General features: G+C 36.1%; 4 protein-coding genes across 10 annotated transcripts in view; 2 read left to right on the plus strand and 2 right to left on the minus strand.

Moving 5' to 3' along the window:
- The first annotated feature begins 406 nt into the window (after nt 1-406).
- Nucleotides 407-4,389, plus strand: LOC123696211 (RNA-binding protein with serine-rich domain 1-B-like). Its single transcript, XM_045642272.1, has 7 exons — nt 407-485; nt 567-677; nt 1,172-1,309; nt 1,888-2,028; nt 2,391-2,632; nt 3,018-3,138; nt 4,228-4,389. Coding segments are annotated over exons 1-7 (879 nt in total). The 5' UTR covers nt 407-483; the 3' UTR covers nt 4,352-4,389.
- A 1,707-nt stretch (nt 4,390-6,096) lies between these two features.
- LOC123696386 (cell cycle checkpoint protein RAD17) lies at nt 6,097-11,397 on the minus strand. Its single transcript, XM_045642521.1, has 10 exons — nt 11,262-11,397; nt 11,072-11,182; nt 10,704-10,995; nt 9,619-9,784; nt 9,249-9,377; nt 8,973-9,154; nt 8,633-8,791; nt 8,030-8,223; nt 7,549-7,670; nt 6,097-6,256 (listed from the first exon to the last, which is right to left on the minus strand). Exons 1-10 carry the CDS (start codon nt 11,277-11,279, stop codon nt 6,151-6,153), a joined length of 1,479 nt encoding a protein of 492 aa, XP_045498477.1. The 5' UTR covers nt 11,280-11,397; the 3' UTR covers nt 6,097-6,150.
- A 529-nt stretch (nt 11,398-11,926) lies between these two features.
- LOC123696460 (NADH-quinone oxidoreductase subunit B 2-like) lies at nt 11,927-13,985 on the plus strand. Of its 2 annotated transcripts, none has more exons than XM_045642627.1 (4): nt 11,927-12,086; nt 12,159-12,468; nt 12,886-13,074; nt 13,693-13,985. In XM_045642627.1, exons 2-4 carry the CDS (start codon nt 12,164-12,166, stop codon nt 13,829-13,831), a joined length of 633 nt encoding a protein of 210 aa, XP_045498583.1. In that variant the 5' UTR covers nt 11,927-12,086; nt 12,159-12,163; the 3' UTR covers nt 13,832-13,985. The 2 variants fall into 2 exon arrangements, with proteins under 2 accessions (XP_045498583.1, XP_045498584.1); XM_045642628.1 differs by having other exon boundaries at nt 11,959-12,056.
- A 2,836-nt stretch (nt 13,986-16,821) lies between these two features.
- The window catches only part of LOC123695994 (proline-rich protein 36-like), a 62,683-nt gene continuing 51,514 nt past the window's right edge, over nt 16,822-27,990 (minus strand). For 5 of the 6 annotated variants that reach the window (XM_045641969.1, XM_045641967.1, XM_045641966.1 and 2 more), the window contains 7 exons: nt 27,577-27,715; nt 22,392-22,588; nt 21,924-22,036; nt 21,342-21,493; nt 20,425-20,553; nt 19,140-19,199; nt 16,822-18,821 (listed from right to left, as the gene is read on the minus strand). In XM_045641969.1, the coding sequence (XP_045497925.1) occupies nt 17,841-18,821; nt 19,140-19,199; nt 20,425-20,553; nt 21,342-21,493; nt 21,924-22,036; nt 22,392-22,588; nt 27,577-27,715 (1,771 nt within the window). In that variant the 3' untranslated portion in view covers nt 16,822-17,840. The remainder of the gene's footprint in view (nt 18,822-19,139; nt 19,200-20,424; nt 20,554-21,341; nt 21,494-21,923; nt 22,037-22,391; nt 22,589-27,576; nt 27,716-27,990) is intronic. The other variant, XM_045641965.1, reaches the window with a different exon arrangement.

Below are 27,990 nucleotides of genomic sequence, written 5' to 3' on the forward strand. Positions count from 1 at the left end.
CACTTGTAATTTAATCTCTGTGTCTGTGATAGTTCTACGTAGTCTGTGGCAGTCCATGTATTCGATTGCTCTATTAGAGTGTGTTTCACGAAAGAGTTCCCCTGCCGTTATGTTGGCATACCTGACTGTCAAAAACGAAAATATTTTTTTTTAATCAAAAATGACAGAGAAAATATTCTCCTTTCTTCCTAGCCTTATCCCGTATCTTACGGGGTCGGCTGCCTAGAAAGGAGAATATTTGCTCTGTCATTTTTGATAAAAAAAATATTTTCGTTTTTGACAGTCAGGTATGCCAACATAACGGCAGGGGAACTTTTTCGTGAAACGCACTCTAACATTTATCTGTATTTATGCGTTATCTGTGTAATTTCGACAATAATCGTAAATCGACATGGCGGATAATTTTTGATGTAAATTGTAAATGCGAAGCCGGATGCGTGTTTATTAATTTTACTTGAACATATTGTCAGTTTTAGTAAAAAAATGTAAGAAATGCCACTTTATGTATAATACGTACAGAACTTTTTTGTTTAAGGATTACTAAGTGATTTTATATTCCCTTGCAGGGCGCGAAATAAGTCTCCCTCAGTTATTTCGGATAAGGATAAGGATAAAAAGAAACCTAAGGAAAAGAAGAAGAAGGAATCTGGTTCCAGTAGTAGTGATAGTAGTGGCAGGTGGTTACATAAATTATAATTTGTTTTTAAATTGTCAGGAGCTCTAGGTTATGTTGGTAACTAACGCCTACAATGTAAAAGTGAACTATGTTTCCATCCTCAACAACCTAAACCAATAGGTTGAATGTAGGATAGGCTTGTATTAGAGCAGCGCTTCGTATAAATATAAATTGTTTACAAAATCCATACTAATATTATAAATGCGAAAGTAACTCTGTCTGTCTGTTACTCAATCACGCCTTAACTACTGAACCAATTTGCATGAAATTTGGTATAGAGATATTTTGATACCCGAGAAAGGACATAGGATAGGTTTTATCCCGGAAATCCTACGGGAACGGGTTTTTCTTTGAAAACGCGAGTGAAGCCGCGGGCGGAAAGCTAGTATACAATATATTTAAAATATTGTCGTGAAAGATTTAATTTGACAGATGTTTCAACATGTAAAACTCTGTGTATTGACTAAGATTTTGCTAATTCCTTTAAATTCCCAGTTCCTCGGACAGTAGTTCGTCCAGGTCGTCGTCGCAGTCTTCGTCCAGCAGTTCGGAGAGCTCATCTCGCTCGTCGTCCAGCTCCAGTTCGTCCAGCAGCAGTAGCAGTACTAATGATAGATCCAGGCCAAAGAAGAAGTAAGATTATGCTTATTCAGTGTGCCTAGTGCGAGTTTTCATCGAGTACGAAACGTTACTATCGCGTCTGCGTCACAGCGAAATTTGTATGGGGAATCAAAGCTTCCCCATACGTCCGCTATGGGCGCTGTTCGATTTCCCATACTAATTCGGCTGTGACGCGAACGCGATAGTAACGTTTCGTACTCGATGAAAACTCGCACTAGGCACACAGTAACTTGTTTCTCATGTCATAAGCTCCTGTAATAATAACAACAAGACATCTTCAATAATAATATAAAGAGCTTTGTGAGGTACAAACAGGTAATTTCTTGGTAACTCTTGTTCTACTGAACTGATTTTGAAAATTCATTTTTGGCCCATAATTGAAATGTTGATGTATATTGTTTCATTTGTTTTCTGGCTCTGGCACAGCTCGGCCTCGGCACAGTGCAGTGTGAATCATTCTTATGTTCTCATGAAGCAAGCTTTTGTTTTAAAATATCATTCTTGATTGAATTGAAACCCTGTAAATGGGATTATTCTTAAAAATATATACCATCATTAAACCATCTATCATGAACTAATTTTAATTTTAGAGTATCGCCTCGCAAAAGTCCAGCAAAAGACAAACGTGAACCCAATAGAGATAAAGCAAGAGACAAATCGCCCGCAGACAAAAAGAAAGTCACAACACCATCATCAGCAGACAAATCTAAAGCCAGAGATAAACATGAAAGGTTATTTATTTTATAATTGCTCTGATTTTATGAATTAAAGTTATAAAAATTTTAAAACTTAGCTATTACTTAACTTCAAAACATTGTTTAACACTTTACAACTTTCTTTTAATTATTTTAGACATTATTTTGGTTTCTCATATAAATAACTATCTATTAGCCACAGTGCACATTCCAATTATAATCTATTCTTCATGTCGTAACTGAGCCTTTTACTTTGAAATAATGTATTTAGGTTAATTTTAATTAGTCTATAGCTTCTAGAATGTAGTCAGGTGTGATAAAGTGTAGTTATTAAGATGATTATAAAATTCACAAATACACAGCAAAACTTGAGTATTTATAAAATTAAACATTTTCAGATCACCAGCTCGCAAGAAACGCGAACGTTCGCCGCCCCCGCGTCCCACACGCATCCACATTGGTCGTTTGACACTAAACGTCAACCGTGAACACATACAAGAGATATTCTCAACATATGGCACCGTGAAAACTGTAGAGTTTCCTATGGATAGACTACATCCTCAAAATGGAAGAGGATATGCGTATGTGGAATTCAGCAATCCGGATGAAGCAGAAAATGCCATGAAGCATATGGATGGAGGTAAACAAGATTAAATCATATATTTTAAGTATAACAACATTTATTATCAAGCCCACAATGTGAATGAGAGTGCTTCCTTGCTTTTTAAGTCAAATGACTATTAAAAGTTTATTATGTAGGTACTATAAAGAAATTTACAATTTACTAGGAGACAATATTCTAATAGATCAAAATTGAAAATGCTTGCAAAAAACATTAATTCAAGTACACTAGTGGCTCGCAATCAATTCATTATTTTAAATACTAGTAAGAATTTTTTAAGAATATAGGTACAACATCAAAATAACACGACCTATAGAAATACTAGATTTTGCACGAGGTATCGTTCGCGGGTGAAACTGCGAGGGACAGCTAGTATATAAATGGATATAATTGTGGTCCGCAGGGCAGATCGACGGGCAGGAGATCACGGCGGCGCCGGTGCTGGTCCCGTCGCGGCCGCGCCGGCTCTCGCCGCGCCCGCCGCCGCCGCGACACGTGCCCATGCGACGCCACTCGCCGCCTAGGTGAGACATACTATCTTACTAGCTTTCCGCCCGCGGCTTCGCCCGCGTTTTTAAATAAAATCCCGTATAGTTCCCGTTCCCGTGGGATTTCCGGGATAAAACCTATCCTATGTGTTAATCCAAGTTACCCTCTATATGTGTGCTAAATTTCATTGTAATCGGTTCAGTAGTTTTTACGTGGAAGAGTAACAAACATCCATACAAACTTTCGCCTTTATAATAGTAGCCTACTACTATTATAAAGGCGAAAGTTTGTATAAGTTTGTAACTATACATCCTAATGTATAGTTAATGTTATGTAGTAGTAGGAAACTAAATGTTTGATAATAGGTTTCCATATTTTGTTTAGAAGTAGTAACTTTATATTATAAGAGCCTGCTCGGCAATACACCTACAAGTTCGGAATAATTATAGATAGAGTTTGGACTGTGTATCTATTTGAATTGAGAGAGTCTTGACGTTTGTGGATACAAAATTGGAACTTGCTAACTAAATTTATTTTTATACTTTCCTTTTTATTTAATTTGTAATGGTATCTTAGATCTTATAATAAGCATTTAATAATTATTAGAATATATTTTCATTTTTAGAATAAATTTTCTTATTACCTAAAACATCAAATAACTTGTCCATACTACCATGATAATAATATCATCATACCATGATCATAATTTAGTACTGAATCATTGCATCTGTACAGTCACGTGGTCTCTGCTGAAATTCAGTGCAGCAATACATTTTAATTAATGATTGCTGCTTTGCTGACGGGGAGTCCTTTTTGCCACTATTGCTATATTTTATGAATATTTATTTTCCTGTTCCGTGTTAGATTATTAAGATTTAGACTGGTTGCAGAGCTTGACCGACCGTCAATGCGTACCGTCGGTCCTGACGATGCGCATCAACAATTGTATGACTAGTGGTCGGTCTAGCTATGAACGGTTTTATGAATTTCCATACATATGACAAGCGCGACTGACGTACGCACTCATGGTCGGTAGCTCTGTAACCAGCCTTATATTTTTGTAACTGGTGCAAATAAAACACATTCTATTTCTATAATGCTTATCATAGTAATGTGTGTGTAAGGTACCGGCGCCGCTCGCCGCCGCGCCGCCGCTCGCCGCCGCGCCGGCGCCGCACGCGCTCGCGCTCGCCCCGCGCCGCGCCGCGCCGCCGCCGCTCCAGGTCCTCCTCCTCCTCCTCACGGTAGACACGCACCACCCGCACACACCACATACATAGACACACACACCACACACATCGACTCACACACGGCCACGTACACATACACACACCACTCACATCGACTCACACTCCCACACACATACAGACCTACACATACACACATCGACACGTACACATACACACACCACTCACATCGACTCACACTCCCACACACATACAGACCTACACATACACACATCGACACGTACACATACACACACCACTCACATCGACTCACACTCCCACACACATACAGACCTACACATACACACATCGACACGTACACATACACACACCACTCACATCGACTCACACTCCCACACACATACAGACCTACACATACACACATCGACACGTACACATACACACACCACTCACATCGACTCACACACGGCCACGTACACATACACACACACGCACATCGACTCACACACGGACACGTACACATACACACACCACTCACATCAACTCACTTACGGACACGTACACTTGCATACATACATGGACACATACCAGAAAAGTCTACATACCACTCACTCACACATAAATAATACCACCACACAAACTTACTCAGAACCAAGTGAATATTGTGTGTAGGGGAGACTAGACTCGCGCAATTATATAGGGGAGGTATGAACGTTATGCAGGGTATTGGGGAAATATTCTTCAAAGGACAGATACTATTGCAATCATGAAACAATATACTTACCAACTGATGTGCTGATACATGATCAACCCTTAATTATTCACGAAATTGACAGTCAATTACTCAACTAAAGAATTCACCAGTATTTTTTTTTTTTTTTTTTTTTTTTTTTATTATCAAAAACAATAATGTTTACAAATATAAGTGTACAGTTGTGACTTAAAAAACCACTGAGGTTTATAGTGATGTTCGTATTTATATAATGACAATTTCGGTTTAACTGATTAACAATTTTTATAAGTAAAGACTAAATAATGTTTACATAATATGAAGACACATTTTATAACTTTAATATACATAACTACAATTGGGCTATATAATATTGCTTGAGTTTACGTTTGATATTTGTTTCAGTAATACTATTTCTTAGTTTAATATCCAACCCATTCAATATATCCGGTAGCAAGTACGCGGTACGACGTTGACCATACATGTTTTTTGAGAATGGTTTAGTTAAGTTCTTAAGTGTTGTGTTACGTGTGTGGTAGCAGTTAGAGTTTATTATTTGATTGTTTGTTTTGAAAAAGTTTTCCTAGTTTTAGGGGGAAATAGCACCTAATCCTTATATCTACCTGCTTAGTTTTATTTTATGCATACAATACAAATATTGAAAAGTTGTTATTTTACACCTCACAATATAATACAGAGCACACATTCCAGTCTCCTCAGTGGTGAGTATATGTAAAAGTTCATGCTTTTACAACAGTGGCCAGGTAAGTATGAATTGTTAATATAATTAGAGAAAAAACTGTATTTAAAGATTGTCTTTTCCTAAAAAAAAGCTTGCAAAACGGAAACTGACTGCGTGAGTGTTTGGTGAAAATGAACTAGATATAAATAATAAATTGACAATAGTGCAAAGTGCTTTTGTAATGTCATAAATGGTAATTGTAATGAATGGACTAAGACTTTGTTAATAAACGGTCAACTTTAATTACTTTTTTACTTTTCTCCCCAGATCCCATGATCCTGGTCCCAAATCCAAATAAAGGTTTATGTTAAGAAGTTAAATAAAACAATAAGTAGAAGTTTAAATTTTATTAATAAATTTTCAAAATCACAGTACATTTTTCTTAAAACTAATTATTGTTCCCAATTATCTTGCAATAGGTAAGGTAATCGGAAACCAACACTTTGCCTTTGTACAAATAATCACTGTCCAGTTGTGGTAATTCTTTTAATGTCCTGAAAATATACATGTCTAGTCTTTATTTGTGATCAATATTTTTTGAATTTGAAGATTCTCTGAAGAGACAGAAATCCATACTAATATACACGCCGGCACAATTAGCGGAACAAAAAAAAAAGTGAGACTATGAGATAATAACGCATATATTTGACGAAAATGTAATTAGATACAAAATAACAAGTTGATTAACATCTTTTAACAACGACTTTGAAAAGTCTTCGTTATTTTTTATTGAAAAATTAAGAAATTTGAAATAAGTGAAATTTTTGGATGATTATGAAACATCACAAAAAAATAAAAAAAAGTAAGCATTAAATGATTTGACAATAAAATTAAAGCAAAATTAATAACAAGTTTTTCCCCCTCTTGCTCTGATTACGGTTTCCATTCGTCTGGGCTTGCTACAGATTATGTTATCGATGATTTCTTGAGGCAACCGCTCCCACTTCTCAAGTAATTTGTTTCCAAGTTCATTCAGATTGTTGGGGGGTGGCATTCTGGATTCAACCCTTCCCAGACATGCTTTATCGGATTCATATCGGGGGAATTTGCTGGCTACTGCATCACCGGTATACCTACGTGGCTCAGATATGCCTCTACCGATTGTGCACTATGAGCACGAGCATTATCTTGCATTAGAATAAAGTAGTCACCAATAAATGGTACAACATGTTCTTCTTAAATGTCGCTGATGTATCTATCTGCTGTCATGGTCCCTCCTGTGACTATCAATAACTCCGTGCGAGCTCTCAAACATATCCCTCCCCAAACCATTATCGAGCCGCCACCATAAGCCACTGTGTGTTCAAAATTAGACTATATTTGGCGTTCTCCTCTGTGTCTCCATATTCGCTGTCTCCCATTGATCTGTTTTAAAAGAACTCTGCACTCATCAGTAAAGAGAACCTGCTGCCATTCGTTCAAATCCCAGACGATGTTCTCGCGTATTGGTTTCTGTTCCGCTACTTGTGCCGGTGTGTGTATTATAAATGCGAAAGTAACTCTGTCTGTCTGTCTGTCTGTTACTCAATCACGCCTTAACTACTAAACCAATTTGCAAGAAATTTGGTATAGAGATATTTTGATACCCGAGAAAGGACATAGGATAGGTTTTATCCCGGAAATCCCACGGGAACGGGAACTATGCGGGTTTTTCTTTGACTGCGCGGGCGATGCCGCGGGTGGAAAGCTAGTATTATATAAATATATAATCATCATTGTGTCTTATCACATTTAGTCTGCCTTTCACAATTGATGATATTAAAACAAATACAACAGATATACGTACGGATATTGAACTTTCATATTTTTAGGGCCTCGCACAGGATTCCAGGCAGAGACTGGTGATTTATTAGCTAACATTAGACCAGCTACAGCTGTATATAAACCATACTCCTGGCACAGTTTCTCCTGTAAGATATCACAAGATGAAATAATTCCTTCTGATTTATTTAAGTTAAAATGGGAAAATTATAATAAAAAAAATGTGTGTGTGTACTAGTGTACACACGTAAGAAGTGAAACTTCTTTATGTCCTTTTTTTCCAAAAAATAATTTACTATATGCAACTTTACAGAAATACGTCGAATCACGCGTGGTAGGGATAAGAAAAAAGATGGCGCGTTACGGAAAAATGTCACGCGTAACAAAAATTGTTACACTAAATTTTTTTCCAACCCTGATAATTTAGTTTCACTTCAAAAATGCAGTAGATGATATTAGTATAACAACATTTACGAAATCGTTTTTTCCATAAAAATATAACTCACATTCCACTCAGACAGCATGTAGTCACTATCACTAAGAGCGGAGGCTGCTTTGTCAACATCATTTGGACAAGAGAAGTGAGGTAAATAGTTTTCTTCCAAAAATGATATGAACGAACTGGGATGACTAAGAAATTGTTCAATTATATCTTTGGGGGAGTGAGTCAAATTCTTTTTGCCGTCTTCTGATACTATAACTGTAAATAAAAGAAAAGAAGTTAAAAAAGACGTGTGGCACTCGGGGACTGCCGCGGTAAAGCTATTGCATAGCATGCCTTCAAGCCACACCTCCGAGCCCGTCGGAGTGGGGAGCGTGAGGTTTTTTCGTTACGGAATTTCTCGATTCGGTCCCCGCGCTCAAGGGCCGCGATAGAAGCTATGCAATAGCTTAAAAATGTATTTTGTTTTGATGTCTTAATTTCCAATAATAATAATTAAATTATATGACTATGTTCCAAGGTTCAGAGGACATTCAAAAATATGTACATGAAATAAAACTTATATTATGTTCACTAGTCACAGAACGGGTATTACATTACTAATTGAAATGAAGAAATTAAGTTCAAATATAATATGTAGAAATTAAAATATTGATATAAAAATTACCTTTAGGATTAAGTACTCTGCCAACTCCATGCAATATGCTCACAGTTTGATCCTTTCCCAAAGACATAAATTTACTAGAAGCATTCTTTTTCTTTTTGGTTGTTTTACTTTTAACTTCTTTTTCAAGAATAATACTAGTTTCTAAGTTCATTGTTGATCCTGAAATAGGAATTATATTTCTTGCAAATACTGTACTGAATTTTTTTTTGTTGAATACTAAAACCACAAAAAGTGTCATTTTTTATTGCTGCCACTTCTATACAGAAGATTTTTATGTTAATTAATTTAATATTTTTTCAAGAAAATGACAATATAAATTACTTAAATGTATAAAACATACCTTTTAGTGACGCAAAGTGTAAATTTAATATAGCAGATCGAACATCGCCTCCCGAAGAATTGACAACTGAATCCACAACACTGGCACTTGGTATGTTGTACATTGATAAGTATTTCTTACTAATAATGTCAACAGCACGTTTTAATGCTGCCTTTAAACCTGTTACTGATACAGCATTGAACCTGGAAATTAAAAAAAGGATTCATTTTTTAGCATGTTAAAAACCATAGTTATTCTAGAGGCAGTTAGAATACTTATTATGGAGTTTATACTTACGCTATATGTGTTATATTGAACTGCTCTTTTAATGTTGGAGTAAAGAGATTCAATGCTATATTTTTGTTATCCGAATGTGACTCTGAGCAAATGAAAACAATGGGGGATTTCGCTCTTTGCTTATATTGGCTGAAACAGAACAAAGCATATAATATTAAAAGTGAATAAAATATAGTTTATTTAAATTACAATATTATGATCTCATATAAAAATAATGAGCAAATTTTTAAGATTAAAAGCTTTGCAGTCACAATAAGTATAACATATAATCATGAATACTATTTCACATAAATATTATTTGAAATACAGTACCACTTATAAATGACTGTAGTGCCTACAGTAAATTACACTGAAGAATCTTAAAACTTACTGTAAAATATCTGTAAACTCTGCTGGTGTCCTTAAAAATGTATTGGGAAAATCTTCCACAAGCACTACTTTACTGCTATTGTTATCCAGAAGAGATGTGAAATTGGCAGCATTTATAATAAAATCAAGGAATCTTTTTGATTGAGATTCTTTAAATTGATAGTCTCCTGTAATTAGTAGAAATGTAAGATAATTTTATTTTTCAGATAATTAAATTTATTGTTTTACTCTTAAACATGGGTTTGGAAAATAAGTAGGCAACATATTGCACGCCTCATAAGCGAAGCGTTGAGGTGGGTACTACTGTCACTTCGCACAAAACATCTGATTTTTCAAACTTAAAATGTCTTTATGTATCATACATTGCACTTGTAAAATAATACATACACACACATATTAAGAAAAAACACTATTTTTAACATACATGATATTTTTGATGTCATTTTTGTTATTTAAACTAGTTAAAAAACAGTTTAAAAAAGTTCTGTCTTGGACGTCCGTGTGTCTGTATGTGCGGAGGATTTTCTTGTTAACACGATAGCGACCGAAATACTTTACTAATCGAGTCTTTTTTTTTTCTCTTACGCTTGAGTATGCTCAGGAATAGAACCCTTTCATTTTTCAGGGTCTGATTCGATGTGGTTTAATTGTTATTAAATAAACAAAAAAAAAATATCGACTGTTCTCCATAATTTTAGTATATCTATATATTATATTCTTTATTTTATTTTATTTTTTTTTTATATTTATAGTGTACTCAAAATTCACCATTATAAACTCGATTCTTTATACTATAAGCCAAGGCTTAAAAAAATAAGTTGGTAGTCAGTCCCTTAAACCTGCGCAGTTTCACATCTAGGTGGGGCCACAAGAAAAATAGCTCAATTATTACGGTACCGCTTTCTTTACTTTTCCAACTGTTTTATTTTATTTCTTTTTTATATTTATAGTGTACTCTTTATAAATAATCAATTTTATTGTAAAGGATGAGATTATGAGGCGTGCACTTTTGGATTTTCCAAACTATTGTATTTTCTATAGATACTAACATAATAAACATATAAATTTATAAATATAGATCAATACCATATTCTGAAGGGAATTCTATATCAACTGGTGTAATCCACTCTGTAACTTTTATATTATGTTTAGCTGCTAAGGTGTGTATTGTTGCTGTTTTTCCACATCCCACTGGCCCAGAGATTAGTAACATATTACTGCTACTGTTCAAACAAGAACATTTCAACCATTCTTCTACCTCTTGAACTTTTTTACTATGCACTGCTAAATCCTCGACTTTATCTGGATCGAAATTCTTCATCCAATTTTTACTAGTTACATTATGAATTATATGATTGTTGTTCTTTCGTGCACATATCTGGAATTTTTACATTAAACGTAAATAACGTTTTAAATAAAAGTAGTTATAACACTACACATAAAATGTTACTCACATCATCCTCATTGTTGTTTATAGGTTCAACTATTTTACTTGTACTCTTTTTAATCTTTTTCGGTGGCTCAGTTTCGTCAAATTCGAATAATGGTTTGAACCACTTCTTACTCTGAAAATTATATCAATGAGAACATTTTACAAATATATTATTAAAATTAACTTTTTCAATAGTACATCTTCGTGTTTACCTTTTGTGGTCCATTCATTATTATTTTACAGATGCTGTGCAAACTGGTGTAAGTTCCCTAGGTTCAATTAGGTAATGTATGTTTTATATAAATCTAATATTTTTTTTTGTAATTTGTATTTTGTTGTTTCTACATTTCGTTCGTTCGATACAGGCAAAGAGTATAGTAACTATTTAAAAGGGATACAGGTACGAATTCAAATTCTACACGGACACGGGGAGCCGGGACATTCAAATTGTCAAATGTCAATTTGATCAAATAAGTCAACGTCAATGCCAAATGTCAATAAATAACTTTTTCTTTTCAATATCGTACATATATCATGAAAACGTAACTATTTGCCGGTGCCACGAAAATAAATGATCCATTAATCTTTATTTCCACTAGATCGAAATCTACATTCGATATCTTATTAATAATGAACTTCTAAATTGTAGTCTCTAGTATCATCTGGCAGTGGCGCTTGATTTATTTTAAAGGGTGGATAACATTATTAGCTTCAAAATATGCATGATAGGTATCTACTTAAAAAAAAAAATATTCTGAATATTGCTGCTTGCTATGGTTATGATAGAATGTGTTTTACGAATCAACTCGATCGTGATTCCAGCTCTATCTCTAAGTTGTCGCAGCTGATTTTGTTTAATAAAAAAACACTTTGAATGTCATGTTATGTCAATTGTCAAACTTCAAAGTCAACATATCGCATCGAATGAATTGATTTGCAAATGCGCGTAGTTACGTAAAATATTTGTATTTTATTTTTAAGCTTAATTGGAACACCACTTAGCTGGTGTAGGTTTTATCAAAATTAAATAAATATAAGTAAGATACACCACTTGTGAAATTTCATATAAAACTTAATTATTTCTAGCTCTAAATTACGTGTTTTTGCAGGTGCAATGCAGGCGCTCAAAGCAATAGGGGCTTCGGCTCCATCTACGGTTTTATCCGTTTTAAAGAAAGGAGCCTTTACACCAATTGTAGATCAAGTACGCCAAACCCATTTGCCGGCTCCAGACCCATCAGAGATGAGACCGTATTCGCCTTTTCAAAAAACATCGAACATGGCAGAGTATGCTGTCGCTAGGTTGGACGACTTACTGAATTGGGGTAGGAAGGGATCAATGTGGCCCATGACTTTTGGTCTGGCTTGTTGCGCCGTAGAGATGATGCACATCGCCGCTCCTCGCTATGACATGGACAGGTAACTAAATGTTAGCATATGTCGCACTTAATTTTATTTGCGAATTTAGTATGAAAATCAAACAATCCAAAATTGATTGTTGTAATTAAAGTTAATCTTACCCATACAATTAAAATGTATGAGTTGAATTCTCACCAATACATACATTTACATTTTGAAATATGTAGGGCGCTGTAAAGCCGCGACCGTGATGAAATTAATCTATTTTTAATAACATTTTTAATCCCAGAATTTCATAATATAAAACCATATAAATTTAATATTAATCCTATGGGATTGGATGGTATGCCATTGTTACCCATAACTCTTCAAAATTGAGCTTTACCTATATTTTACTACAGTCTTTGTTATAATGTAGGTTTCACTTGTATTAAAATTGTAACAATCAATACAAATCCAAACAATAATTCATTCTAGATATGGTGTAGTATTCAGAGCATCACCTCGGCAGTCTGACGTGATGATTGTAGCTGGTACTTTAACAAACAAAATGGCTCCAGCTCTAAGGAAGGTTTACGATCAAATGCCGGACCCGAGATGGGTGATTTCTATGGGGAGCTGTGCTAACGGTGGTGGATACTATCATTACTCTTACTCTGTTGTGAGGTAAGTAATCGATTTAAATGAACAAATAAGCCAAAGAGGCTTTTCAATACATTTTGAATATTTCGATATGGTGTATTTACTAATAAATTGATCAATCTTAAAATGCTCAAATATGGACATTGGACATTATTTTTTTAATGTTTGCTGTTCATGACTGTACTATACATGTACATGTACAATGTACAGTCCACAAGGCGTAAGATGATCTTTTTCAATTTGAAATAATTTTAACAATGGAAAAAAAAAATCCTCGGGGCGTGTTTCAAAATCATCTCTTTTGCTTTAAATTTGTTATTTAATAATCTAGCTTTTATATATGACTAGCTGCTTCGCGTGGTTTCACCCCCGTGGCTCCACTCCTGTTAGTCATAGCGTGATGATATATAGACTATAGCCTTCCTCGATAAATGAGCTAACTAACACCGAAATATATTTTTAAATCGGACCAGTAGTTCCCGAGATTAGTGCGTTCAAACAAACAAACTCTTCAGCTTTATAATATTAGTATAGATTAATTAATAGAACACAAGTGATGTGCTGCCATGTCCCTATTTGCAAAGTAAAAATATCTTGCCAGCTTAGTTTAGTTTTTCTTATTAATTCCTTGTTATTTTACAGGGGTTGTGATCGCATTGTGCCAGTAGATATCTATGTGCCAGGCTGCCCGCCAACCGCCGAAGCTCTGCTCTATGGTGTTCTCCAATTACAAAAGAAAGTTAAAAGAATGAAAACTATTCAGATTTGGTACAGAAAGTAAACTTGAAAAGCTCTACTCTGACATCAGTGTAATTTATTGTTACAGTAAATATAATCATAGTAGAAACATCTTTTATTTTATATCACCTTAAAATCATTTTGATGAATTAGTAAATCATTAAATAAGTGTAATAAAAAAATATAGCAAGAGAGTATTTTGGTTTTTTATTTCACATAGATCAAATATCAATTACAAGTATTTTAATATAAAATGACTTATAGAATATTAAAGTGATATTTAAAATAAATATACTTCTTTTATTAAGTTATCCAAATATCCTGAATTCCAATTAATCTGTCTTGTGTTTTTTTAACACTAACTCGTTTATAAAAACTTGAATCATTAATGGAAACTACATACACTACGGTCTACGAGTGCCCACTGGTAATCAGAAACTATTGAAAAACAGTTTACGAGAAGTATAATGGAAAATCATTTTTCAAATAAATTAAATAGCTTAATGATTGCGTAAAATGTAAGCTCCCAATTCCCATGTAGCGCTGTCATGTACCATCACAGAACAGAAAAAAAACGAAGTGCTATAATTTGGTATGAAAACCACTGTCGCCAAACCAATACATATAAACCGATAACTAAACAGTACAACTACAAGTAAACTATGCCTTTTATTGGACAGTTTAATTTGAGTAAAACTGACTCAGGTAAAAAAATCAGCATTTCAATATGTACCCTATCACCATTTTACGGTTTATTTTAGTATAAAATCCCTAGAAATATGCTCTGTTTTGTTTCTCTTTACTCAGAAAATTCGAAAAAATTCGGCTATTCAACAACAGAGAGCGCTAACTTTCGATAAATATAACTTTTTTGTCAACTATAATTTATTGTGGTGTATAGTATAGGTATTAAGTACCTACCTTCTTCTTGAATTTTTATTTCTTTAATAATATTATGTCTCGCATTTTGGAGAATGTTTATTACCTACTATTAAGTACGTATTTCCATATTATTATTATTATTAAATAAAAAAACGGAATAGAATAGTATAAATCTATTTTTACAAAATACAAACAGAAAATATGTAGGTAGGTACCTATTACTTTATCTTGGGACTGCCGTAGGTTTGATGTATCGGTGGCCTTGGTTAGAGTGCTTAATGCTATGCTTATGGTGTTCTGTGTGTGCCATAATATCTTATTAAAGAACAAACCAAACCAAACAAACGTGATGATAATATATATAGCCTATAACCTTCCTCGATACATGGGCTATCTAACACCGAAATAATTTTTCAAATCGGACCAGTAGTTCCTGAGATCAGAGCGTTCAGAGGGTAATTTTCAAAAATCTTTAAATGCAGTTCTATTTCTTTTAAAAAATAATAAAGAAATAAAGGAATGTTTCCTTTCAGCAAAATTCGCTATCTTCAGTATTTTAAGTACTTTCCCACCAGCCCCCTAGCCAAGCGGCTTTCTGTTAGCGTAGCGTTCAATAGAATAGACTACGAATGTATGAGATTGACGTAATTTGTAGATACGTTTAAGCTTACATTGAACGCTACGCTAACAGAAAGCCACTTGGCTAGGGGGGCAGGGCCCATCGAAAATTTCCACACTGTACATTTGTAGTCTCTGTTCGGGCTATGGGATAAAAAATACACAGAATAATCCTCTCACACTTTTCGCTGCCTCCAGCACTCTTGCGATGCTCGCTGCGCAACTATCCTTCTAATAGTATAAACACGATACTACTAATTTAACCTAGATCCTACTAAGTTTGTGAGAATGGATGGATGGATGTTTGCTACTCTTTCACGCAAATACTACTGAACCGACTAATTTTTATCCCGGAAATCCCAAAGGAACGGGAACTATGCGGTAGTTCTTAGAAAACGCAGGCGAAGCTGCTGGCGGAATTCGAGTTGTAATATCTGTACTCCATATTTAATTTACTAGCTGTGCCCCGCGGTTTCACCGTGATGATAATATATAACTAGTCTAAAACCTTCCTCGATAAATGGGCTATCTAACACCGAAATAATTTTTCAAATCGGACCTGTAGTTCCTGAGATCAGAGCGTTCAAAGAAACACTCTTCAGCTTTTTATTGAGGTATTTATACGGTAATATGAATTATTTAGGTAGGTAACTATATAAGTTTAGGTTTTTGTAGCATTTTCTCTCACTCCTAAACATGATTCTGTAATAATGACAAATTTATTACTAACTAGCTTACCGCCCGCTTTGTCTGAAACCTAATAAATTATATACTAAAACCTTCCTCTTGAATCACTATCTAATAAAAAAACCGCATCAAAATCCGTTGCGTAGTTTTAAAGATTTAAGCATACAAAGGGACATAGGGACAGAGATAGCGACTTTGTTTTATACTATGTAGTGATAAAACTAAATTTATAATTTTATTACTGTACATAACAGACTTTCACATGTAGCTTAAAATACGGATCTTTCAAGATGGCGCTTCGATTCTACAGTAAAATAAGTAAATTCATTATTGCGCTAGTGTAGTGTAACTGAACTATGAACATTTTATTTATGTGTGTCACTTATGACGTCATTATAATTCAATACTGCAATGGAGTTACTTCTGTGATATAAATACCAAAATTACTCGCGACTGATTGGATTAGAATGAAATTTGGCAAAGATGTTTATTTTTTTACTATTCTTAGTGTATAGGATAAATAAACACATATGAACATTGTGTTTAAACATGCGTGACTATATTTTTTTAAATTTATTTGCAAGTAAATAAAAAAAAATACAAATTCAGGAGCGCATCCATCCACGCATAATTAAGGTTGCGTGTAACTTGGTTTATAAACAGATGATTATTCATATAGGATTATGCGTTGAAAAATAGTGTCAAGGTTTTTTTAAGTCAAATGTATCTGAGACGATATGTTTATTGTAATACTTAAAATATATACAGTTTACAAAAAATATGTACAATACAACATACAATGTCTAGGATATTTTTGACTAGAATAGGAAAGTACAAAAACTCAGATTGGTATAAAAATCAAAAGTTTTAATGGTATTTTCTGAATCGCACCAAGCTTTCATTTACTTTTTAGTATACAGAATGATTTTGTATAAACTATAATACATTTCTGATTTATTCTTAATGAAATAATGAGAACATAATTATCAAAATGTGCCCTAAAACAGGTTTTTTTTATTATAATTTTGTCTGACAACATTCACAAAAATGGCACATGTCGAGTTCAATAAAAACATTTAACGGAAGCATCGTTAGCTTGATATTGTCCACAGAAATCTACTAGAAAATAATTTAAGGAAGAAGGTAACACGAATTTGAATATAAATGTAATATCATTATCTAACTGCAAACAGACACTACTCTGAAGTCAGACAAAACGCATTCCACAATACAATAATATCACATATTTTAAATGCATTTAAAGAATCAACTGTTCGTACAACAGAAGTCGCAGTGTGGATCGTTAACAATCTCGGAAGAAACGAGTACATCATAAATAAATAAATAAACCTCCACTGGTACAATTGAAAATCCATTTTGAGATTTTTAACGGAAGTATAAATTAAACTCCCGATACAATAATAATTTATGGGATTTTTTTCCTTTGTATGACGTTAAATAAACCGATTCTATATTTTAATTACTAATTTACAATCTAATATTTACATTTTATTTATAAGTATATATAAATATGTATAATTATATCGATAGCGATTCCGTTAATCCTATCTATCTTCACATAACCAGCGATGTATAATTAACTAATGATGGTGACACAATAACAACTCGTTAGATATTCTCATGTAAATAAACAAGCAGTAGTGTGCGGCCGGCGTCCGAGATCTCGTCCTATATTGCACTCGCGGGCCGGACCTCCGCCCCTCGTATATACACTAGGGACGCCGGCGCGACGTTAAAGCGACGTTACAATAAATAATTCTCTAAACCGATAATACCAAACGATACGTCGAATCATACTCTCGTTCGCGCTACGCTATGTACACGTCGGCGGCGAGGGGCCGCTATCATCGCGGCTCCTCCTTCTTGAGCAGGTCGAGCGGCGCCAGCGGGGCCAGCGGCGGGGCCAGCGGCGCGGCCAGCGGCGCCAGCGGGGCCAGCGGCGGCGCCAGCCCGTGCGCCGCGCGGTGCAGCAGCGGGCCCGCCTTCAGCTGCTGGTGGTGCGCGTACGCGCTCAGCATCTTGGCGCGGTCCTCCTCCGCGCGGATGGCCGCCTCCACCAGCGGCGCGAACCGCATGTGCTGCAGGTCGAACGGCCGGTACGGGTCCCAGTGCGGCGGCGGGTACGCGGGCAGCGCGGGCGGCTTGCGGTCCTCCTTGTCGGGCGCGCCGTTGCGCAGCGGCGAGCGCGTGCGCGCGCGCTCCAGGTCGCGCTCCCGCTCCCGCTCCCGCTCGCGCGCCTTGCGCCGCTCGCGCTCGTCCCGCTCGCGCCGCTCCCGCTCCTCCCGCTCGCGGCGCGCGCGCTCGCGCTCCTCGTGCTCGCGCCGCACCTCGGCCGCGGCGGACACCGCCGGCCGCGTGCGCCACGCGTCGTGCACGAGCGGCGCGTGGTGCACGCCGTGCAGCGGCGACGAGAGCAGCTCGCGGCCGTAGGGCAGCGGCCCGTAAGGGCCGGGCGCGGGGAAGGCGCCGGCGCCGTAGCGCGCGAAGGGCGACACGCCGAGGTCGCGCTCGCCGAGCGGCGCGTAGGCGCGCGCGGGGTGCGCGGGGTGCGCGGGGTGGGCGGGGTGCGAGGGGTGCGCGGGGTGCGCGGGGTGCGCCGCGTGCGCGGGGTGGCGCACGAGCGGCAGCGGCGCGTGGTGCAGGTAGGGCGCGGGCAGGTCGTAGGGCGAGCGGAAGGCGGGCGGCGGGGGCGCGGGCGCGGGGAAGGCGCGCAACTTCTCCTTGTCGAGCGCCGGCGCGCCGCCCGCGCCGCTCTTCTCCTTCTGCTGGTGGTTGTAGATCTCCCAGGCGATGCGCACGTGCATCGCGTTCCATTTACCGGTTTTCTATTGAAAAAAATAAATTCATATAAATGTTATATGTGGAAGATATCTTTATTCACACAAAACAAGTTTCTATAAATCAAAATCTATTTAATTATTGTGCACTAATTTGAGAAAAGGATCATTACATTATAAGGCCAGTGTTGGAGATTGATATAATCGTTAATTCTTGACATAATCAATTAAAAACATCCGAAATATCCCGATAACCCTCATAAAAAAATTATCCACTAAACAAAATAAAACCCATTTCTATAAATCGCGTTTGAAAAGTAAGGAGCAAAAGAAAGGCGCATGCATAAAGTGCTAAAGTAGACCTACCGCGACAGCAGGGCGTGGTGGTGGTTTAGGGGCGGACTCGCTTGTAGATGACACTATGGGCTGTTAACATGATGCGAGGCAATGTTAATGTGACAGTAGTGCAAAATATAAAGGAAAGCATTGAAGCTGACCATAGATGGAAATTGTTTAAATGATTGTCAGTAAGTCACTAGCTTTTGTAAAGTTTAAATAAAAAAATATATACTACATATTTTTTTTTTTATTAAAATTTTTATTAAAAAAAAAAATTATTGTTTCGAATAATAGTGACTTTCTGACATTAATTTTATTACTCTTGTAGCGATTTCAGAACTAATCTGAATGATATATATAAAATTATCACACATTCAATAACTTCTAACGTTAACTCTGTAAAATTCAGTTCTGAAACAGCTATACTACAATGACTCAAAAATAACTAAAGGAAATAAAGAATTAATCTAATTCTATCATTAGAAAGTTTAATTAGCAGGCAATACATAATTGAAAAAATACTATTAATGTGAAATTATAAGTAAGTACTAGATAACCTTCCCAAAATAAATGTACAGGGTAGTTTCTACTTGTATAGTATCTATAAGAAACAATGACCAAAAGCAAGTATTCAAAAGTCTATTAAGAAAATCTACTTTCTACATGTATTTACATTTGTTTGTAAATATGGTGTCCACTGAAAATCAGTGGAGAATCTAAGTGTCTTATATGTCCTTAGATTCTCAAACCACTGAGTGGATATTATCCATTTTGTGCCGTTGTAACTAGTTATAAGTTAATTTTATTTATTTTTTATGTATTAATGTGCATCGGTACAAATAAATGTATTTTCTTTCTTTCTTTCTAATTGACCATGGTATTTTATTTATATACAATCGGCTTCACTTATATAAATAGACTAAGTTATTATTAGCATGGCCTTATCATAAACAGAGCAAAGACAGTAATTATACTAGGCCTTTCCTTATCATTATTTACTTTGCATTATAAGGCAGTTGCATATAAGTTAATTAGTTAATATTGTAAGGTCAATGAAATCAAAACTCAAAACTAGGGTTGTTACATTTAGAGATTTTTTAAGTCCATATCAATGTTTTTTAAATCCCCAAAAATTATTAGTTCCCTTCTATCATGTCCGGTCTCCATACTTATTTTATTTTTATTTAATATTTATAAGTAATATGTATGAAGTACATATTTGTAATGTAGAAGACATAGAAGAAATTTTACAAAAGCATAGAAACCGGGTACATTTTCATACTTCTAAATTAAAAACGCAATAATATTTCACCTTAGGTGCATAGGTAGTGAGCGGCGCGGGAGGCACGTATGGCGCGGAGGGGTGTAGCAGACCCGACGAGTACGGGTACAGGTTCAATCCCGTGCGGTACAACGATGACATCTTGTTCACGTCTTTGAACTGAAAAATAATAATTAAGAAAAATATTAAAACTGGAAATAAGTAGTGTCAGTGTATGGTTTTAGGTTAAATTATATCAATCAGATTTTATGAACATTGATGCGTATGCGTACACGCATACTTTACTTTTTTATTAAATGTACGTATACTAGGCGATCCAACTACGCATAGGATCGATTCAACAGCATGTTGTGACGTATCGTATATAAATAAAGTTTATAACAAAAAAAAAAAAAACATTACTCACTATATTGGATTTCTAATTGTAACATATTTTTCCAAAAAATATTTGACATGTAAGGTCATTGACCGTTCCAACTGTCAGTTGGTTCACATTATACAGTAACCAGATGTCGAGCTCGCGCGTTCAATGTTTTTATATTTAGATAACATGATTCAATAGCAATTGTTTCGCGCCGTTTCCAGCAGGCCGGCGGGTGCAGAACCATTGAGATATACATATGGAGACGACACCGCCTACATCACTTATGTTCGTTCGCTCAACATACGCCATATGGCGTAATTGCACTCTCATTTTTTATTTGTTTTAAAGTGAAACGCATCAAATGTGCCTCTTCGTGTGTGTTACGATATTGAACAAATAATACGGAAAAGTGCAAAGGAATAACTTTCATCGGTAAGTACCTAACTAGATAATAATTTTTAAAACTTAGTTAGAGCAAAAAAATGGCGCACAGATTTTGTTCGTGGTGTCTCCTCCATACGTAGTATTATCTCAATGTGCAGAACACCCTTTGCGCCCAATGAATGTATAGTGCGGTACTCACGAGCAGCTGGTGCGGGTGGTGCGCGTGCGGGTGCTGGTGCACGTGCGTGTGCTGGTGCTGGTGGTGGTGCAGCTCCGTGCGCACGCCCACCGCGCCCGCCGCCGCCAGGAACCGGCTGTCCAGCTCGCGCCGCAGCAGGTCCGCGCCCGGGCCTGCAACGTGAACGCACATAATATACTTAATATGACCGATGTTATTGAGATAGAGGTGGAAAATGATTAAACGACAAAGTATAAACTTTCTTTATTAATTTTACATATGAATAGATTAGTTAATTGTTGTGTTAGTTCAAATCCACACGTATTTGTTGTAATTTAAAATGGATTTTATTTAAGTATAGCTGTGTTCCGCGGTTTCACCCGCATTGCATTGCTGCTGTTGGTCTTGGCGTGGTGATACATTATAGTCTGTAACACCACGCTGAGACCAACAGCAGCGAACCGATAAATATCCTTCCTCGATAAATGGACTATCTAACACCGAAATCATTTTTCAAATCGGACCAGTAGTTCCTGAGATTAGCGCGTTCAAACAAACAAATTCTCCAGCTTTATAATATTAGTATATATACGTGGTACTCACTGGTTTGGAATAATGATTCCGCAGAGAAGGGACTCGGGTTAGGCGCGAGCGGCGCGCCGAACAGCGGCGGCGCCGGCGCAAACGCCGCACTGCGCTCCGTACCCGCCGGCCTGCTGGAAGTAGGGCACAATTCGTTATAATCTATTTGTGTCTTTGTGTGTCGATTTTTTTAAAGAATGATGTCATTGCACACGATACAATTACGTGTAGATAACAATTTGCAATTTACTTTATACAGATTTATCCATGAATGCATTAATATAATGACTTATGAATGAATTACAATTTTAAGTGGATTAGATAGATTGTATGAATTCACAATGCACATTCACTAAAAAATATTTCATTGCCATTAAAAACATTCATATTAATTATTGTTCAGTTTAATTTAATTACCTACCATTCCTTTGTCATGAATATAAAATACAATAATATATTTAACAAATAGACGCGCGTCTGTATACTCACGTTACCCCCCAGTGCGCGGGCGGCTTGGCGCTCGAGCTGATGCTGGGCACGGTGGGCACGGGCGCGAGCGAGTGCGCCAGGTGCGGCGCGGGCGCGGGCGCCGTGGGCGTGGGCGTGGCCAGCGTGGCCAGCGGGCCCATGCCCAGCCCCACGGGCGGCGCCAGGCCCACGGGACCGCTTAGCGTCGATACCGGACCCTGCAAGTTGTTAGTTGCCGGTTAGGTTGAGTTGCTAGCATAGATGGTGGATGGATCATATAAAATTCAAATTACTTAAGGTGGATGTTCCGACCGTCCCTCCATACATTTTTGATTACCTCTAAACACTTAACACAGACACTATTTCTTTAAAACTAATCATTTTATCACTTCTCTATAATGAAATGTGTGCGCGTTCGACCTTTTTAATCAATAATCTACAATATTTACTTAGAAAAACAACAGTAAAATACCGGAAAAATTTGACACTTCTACAGTAGTGTGCGTGACTTTTGCCAAGCGAAACACGACATAAAGCACGACATCTAGCGCATAGACTATATACTTATTACCGTAGTCTACGCTTATTACAGATCTAGCGCGTCAATGTCTAAACGAAAGGCGATGTTTAGACATAAGACGCGCTAGATGTCGTGCATTCGCGTTCGTTATCTTATATACATAATGAGCATAATTCTAATAAATCAAAGTTCTGTGTAAAAATTGAGTAATTTCATTTCCAATCGTTCAAAGAAAATAACAATAAAATAAAATAAAACTAATGACCTTAGAAACTATGTTTTTTTTTGTAAACAATTTATTACTCATTATTGTTCGTCCGTCGTAGGTCTGTAAACTGTATTGTACACTGAAGGTAAATGGTACTGTAGGTACTTTAGTTCGGCGTCGTCGTCGGCTTGATATAAATTACATTCTTGATTTCATTGACACGCGCTATGATTTGCGCGCGGAATTTCTTGTGTTGTGAATTTATTTTTGTATGTTAAGCATTTTAATTGATTCAAATTGCAATGTTTCTCTAGTATGCATTTGAGACTACATTGTAAATTGTAATAATTGATCGTGGGTATAGTAATTAATTATTCTAATAACGCAATTAGTAATAATATATGTATTTTCGGTGGGATTCAAAACAAAAAATTGGCCCGTGATTTTTATGAAATTTCACCACATTGCAAATCACATCAATCATAGTTCATACACATGTATGACGAAAGTGATTAGTATTGTGGCTAACATTGACTCATCAGTTCATCACTGAAACCAGTGATAAATCAGTACCTATATCATATTGTGTTTGAATATTTTTAAACAATGATATAAGTATACAATTATTATAAATCGGTAAACTATCAAAGTAATCACAAACTTGCAAACATTGGTAAAATGTCCAGTAGTTTATGAGCCTATTCATTACAATCAAACAAACAAACAAAGTTTTCCTCTTTATAATATTAGTGTAGACAAACACTATGAATACGATCACGAATGCGGGGATTTTCTAATTATTGCTAAATAATAATTGAATTCGTTTTGAAATACTCTATAATTTTTAGTGTATAAATATTAAATAGACATTTATAATGTGGTGCTCATTTTTTTTGTACTGCTAACGCTATTGTAGGTACCTATTTTCGTTGTTTTATTTCAAGTGAACACGGCCATACAATTTTGTCACGAGCCGCCTATGATTGTAGGTACTTTTGTTAGGCTCCTTCGTCGTCCGCGTCGCGTCGGCTCGAAAGTTCTTGATTTCATTGTCACGCGCTATGATTTGCGCGCGGATTTTCTTGTGTTGTGAATTTATTTTTGTATTATTATTATTTTTTTTTTTTTTATTTTATTGATTTAAATAAAATATTTCACTAGTATGCATTTGAGACTATATTGTATTATGTATAATTTATCGTAGGTATAGTTATTCTTATAACGCAGTTATATTTTCGGTGGGACAATTTGACCCGTGATTTTTCTGAAATATCACCACGTTGCAAATCACATCAATCATACACACGTATGACGAAAGTATAGTGGCTAACATTGACTCATCAGTTCATCACTGAAACCAGTGATAAATCAGTATATCATATTTTATTGTGTTTGAATATTTTTTAAACAACGATATATACAATATTATTATAAATCGGTAAACTACCAAAGTACTTCCGAATTTTCAGACAGACAAACAAGTAGTTTGAACACGCAGTTTTCTTATACTAGTAGCAAAAATCAAAACCATAATATTATGTTGACCTACTATATTTTACTAAAAGTCGAGTGCGTCGAAATCGTAAATAATAATATAATGTTTTTCACCTTCCTGGTTATTTTCCCATAGTAAATAGTGTTTTAGGTTTGTTGTTGTAGGTAGGAATAACAATAATTATTCTTACTTGTTGGTTATGAAATGTATATTGAAATAATTTACTTTTACAAATCATTAGTGATATTAGTTTTGAGTGAAATACATGTTTTGATAAAAAAACAATAGTGTAAGTAATAAAATAAAACTGCGTTTTATTGTAATCAATGTTGACAGTTTTAAATTCCAAAATTATTGATCAATAAAATAGAATATAAAAATAAAAGTTATATTTGTTGGTGTAAACCAACAAATATAACTTTTATTTTTATAACCATCGTTCATAATATAAACCGTAGCAGGTGGCGTTTTGAAGTTCTGTCTACTCATACAGAAAAATGGAAAACTTGTTTTTTTTGTAAACAATTTATTACTCATTATTGTTGTTTGGCTGTGTGTTTGGCAACTCGAAGCGTGGTCGTCCGTCGTAGGTACTTTTGTTCGGCGTCGCGTCGTCGCTCGTCCGCGTCGGCTTGATATAAAACATTCTTGATTTCATTGACACGCGCTATGATTTGCGCGCGGAATTTCTTGTGTTGTGAATTTATTTTTGTATGCTATGCATTTTAATTGAATCAAATTGCAATATTTCTCTAGTATGCATTTGAGACTATATTGTAATAATTGATCGTGGGTAGGTATAGTAATTAATTATTCTAATAACGCAATTATATTTTCGGTGGGATTCAAAACAAAAAATTGGCCCGTGATTTTTATGAAATTTCACCACATTGCAAATTATATATTATACAATTACAATTACAATTATTATAAATCGGTAAACTATCAAAGTAATCACAAACTTGCAAAATATGCTTTTCCGAATTTTCAGACAGACACACAATTTTATTAGTTTGTTTTAGCAAAGTAGGTACCTATACCTATACGCTTACGTCGCGCGTCGCGTCGCGTCGTCGAAAACGGTGCGCCCAGAAACAAACATACCTACCTAATTCAGTTACAATCCTTTTTTTGTTCCGTAATATATTGTATTCTAATACGATTTTTTTTATTCGTCGGCCAGTTCTACTAGGTATAAAAAGATAAAATTGAAATATAATTATTGTAGCGACAGCCATATGTTACTATGTTTTCGTAAATATGTTTTTCACCTTCCTGGTTATTTTCACATAATCTTATATATATATAAATGAATCGCAAAATGTGTTGGTAAGCGCATAACTCGAGAACGGCTGAACCGATTTCGATAATTCTTTTTTTATTATATTCCTTGAAGTACGAGGATGGTTCTTATGTAGAGAAAACGTAAACATGTACCACGGGCGAAGCCGGGGCGGACCGCTAGTCTAATATAAAAATGAATCGCAAAATGTGTTGGTAAGCGCATAACTCGAGAACGGCTGAACCGATTTCGATAATTCTTTTTTTATTATATTCCTTGAAGTACGAGGATGGTTCTTACTTCTTATGGAGAGAAAACGTAAACATGTACCACGGGCGAAGCCGGGGCGGACCGCTAGTAAATAATAAAATAATAAATAGTGTATTAGATTTGTTATTGTATCTTGTATACCTACGAATAATTATTCTTACGTCTTGTTGGGAAATGTTCAAATACCTACCTATTGAAATAATTTACTGTTACAAATCATTAGTGTTATTAGGTAGTTTTGAGTGAATAGGCATGGATCAGAAATTCAGAATATAATATGCTACTAACTACTCAAATACATACACGCCAAACTTGTTTTACATTCACGCCATCTAGAGTTCAATCTTTATCATTTTTGTATACGTCTGTGTGTGTAAACGACCCTGTATGCAATGACAGATGTTAAAACGCATGGTTTTACCGAATTGGGTGGATTTTAAGGCAATGATATGACATATTTAAATAAAATATAATATTCAGTAATCGCCATGACTATTCCTACGACCATAATCTTTTCCAATTACGCAAAAACTCAAATAAACTAGAAATGTAGAATTCAGCGCCATCTAGCGGGACATTGGCTGGGAACAGATCGTAGCAATCACCTTAATTGTTAACGACTTCTAAAGCAGTTCAGTTCTTTGTTAATGTGTGGACATATTTCACGATCAGATTAATTAAAAATGTAAATTTATCACTAATTTCTCTGTGAACGTATGGTTTATACACTTGGGGATGATGCTAATAGATAGGTCTGTTACTGTAACATAAGTATGCATCATTTGACCAGTTTTGTATGAACTTAATTTTTGGCCACTGTACACAATATCACAGCAGCGTGTTTCCAAACTATACATAGCCAGAACGCAACCATATGAAACTGCTCGTGTATATATTGTAATGCTGTTTTTAAGTCTGTGATTACAATATATACACGCATTTTGCGTACTGATCGCGTATACTTTGTAACGCGGATGCTTGCGTCTTTATTCCAAACTATACACGATCAGCTCAATAATATAACTTAATATACTACACCACTTACGCGAGCAATGGAAAGACGCCGCGCTTACTCCGAAACATACACGATTAGTCCGCATGCGTACTGGCGCTGTATGTTTTGGAACGCTATTCTTAATTACTTCACTACAAAGTATACGCGAGTATTTGCGTACTGCTATTGTATAGATTGGAAGAGCTTTGTAAAAAAGTTATTTCCAAACTATACGTGATTAGTTTCACACCGTTGCGTGCTGGCCTTGTATAGTTTGGAAAGACGCGTTTATACACTTGGGGATGATGCTAATAGATATAGCTAATAAAACTAATCTGTTACTGTAGTGTATGCATCATTTGACCATTATTGTATGAACTTAATTTTTGGCCACCGTACACAGCAAAGCAAAGAAATGTAACGTTTAGAACACTAACGGGTATGGGCGCGGCGAGCGGCGCCGGCAGCGGTGCGGCGAGCGGCGCGGGCAGCGGCGCCGGCAGCGTGGGCACCAGCGACGGCGCCGACACGCTCGCCGCCGACGCGGGCGTGCTGCGCGACAGGCTGCTTATGTTGCTGCAAATGGACATACGACATATTAGTTATAGTAGTAAATCGTCACACTTTTTGACAATTGTGTACATTATTTAACAAACATTTTTGATATTCGTTAAGTACATAACAATCAGTATATACAGTGTTATTGCAGACGCTACCAGAAATATGATACACAATGAATTATTCAATATAATAATACAGCAAGTAACTTTTAGGCAGAAAAATAAACATGGTACCAATTCTTAGTGAAAGGAGATCTTGCGTCAAGTGAAGCAAAGACAAGATTAACAATT

Source organism: Colias croceus, chromosome 12, assembly GCF_905220415.1.
Source record: "Colias croceus chromosome 12, ilColCroc2.1".
Taxonomy (NCBI): Eukaryota; Metazoa; Arthropoda; class Insecta; order Lepidoptera; family Pieridae; genus Colias; species Colias croceus.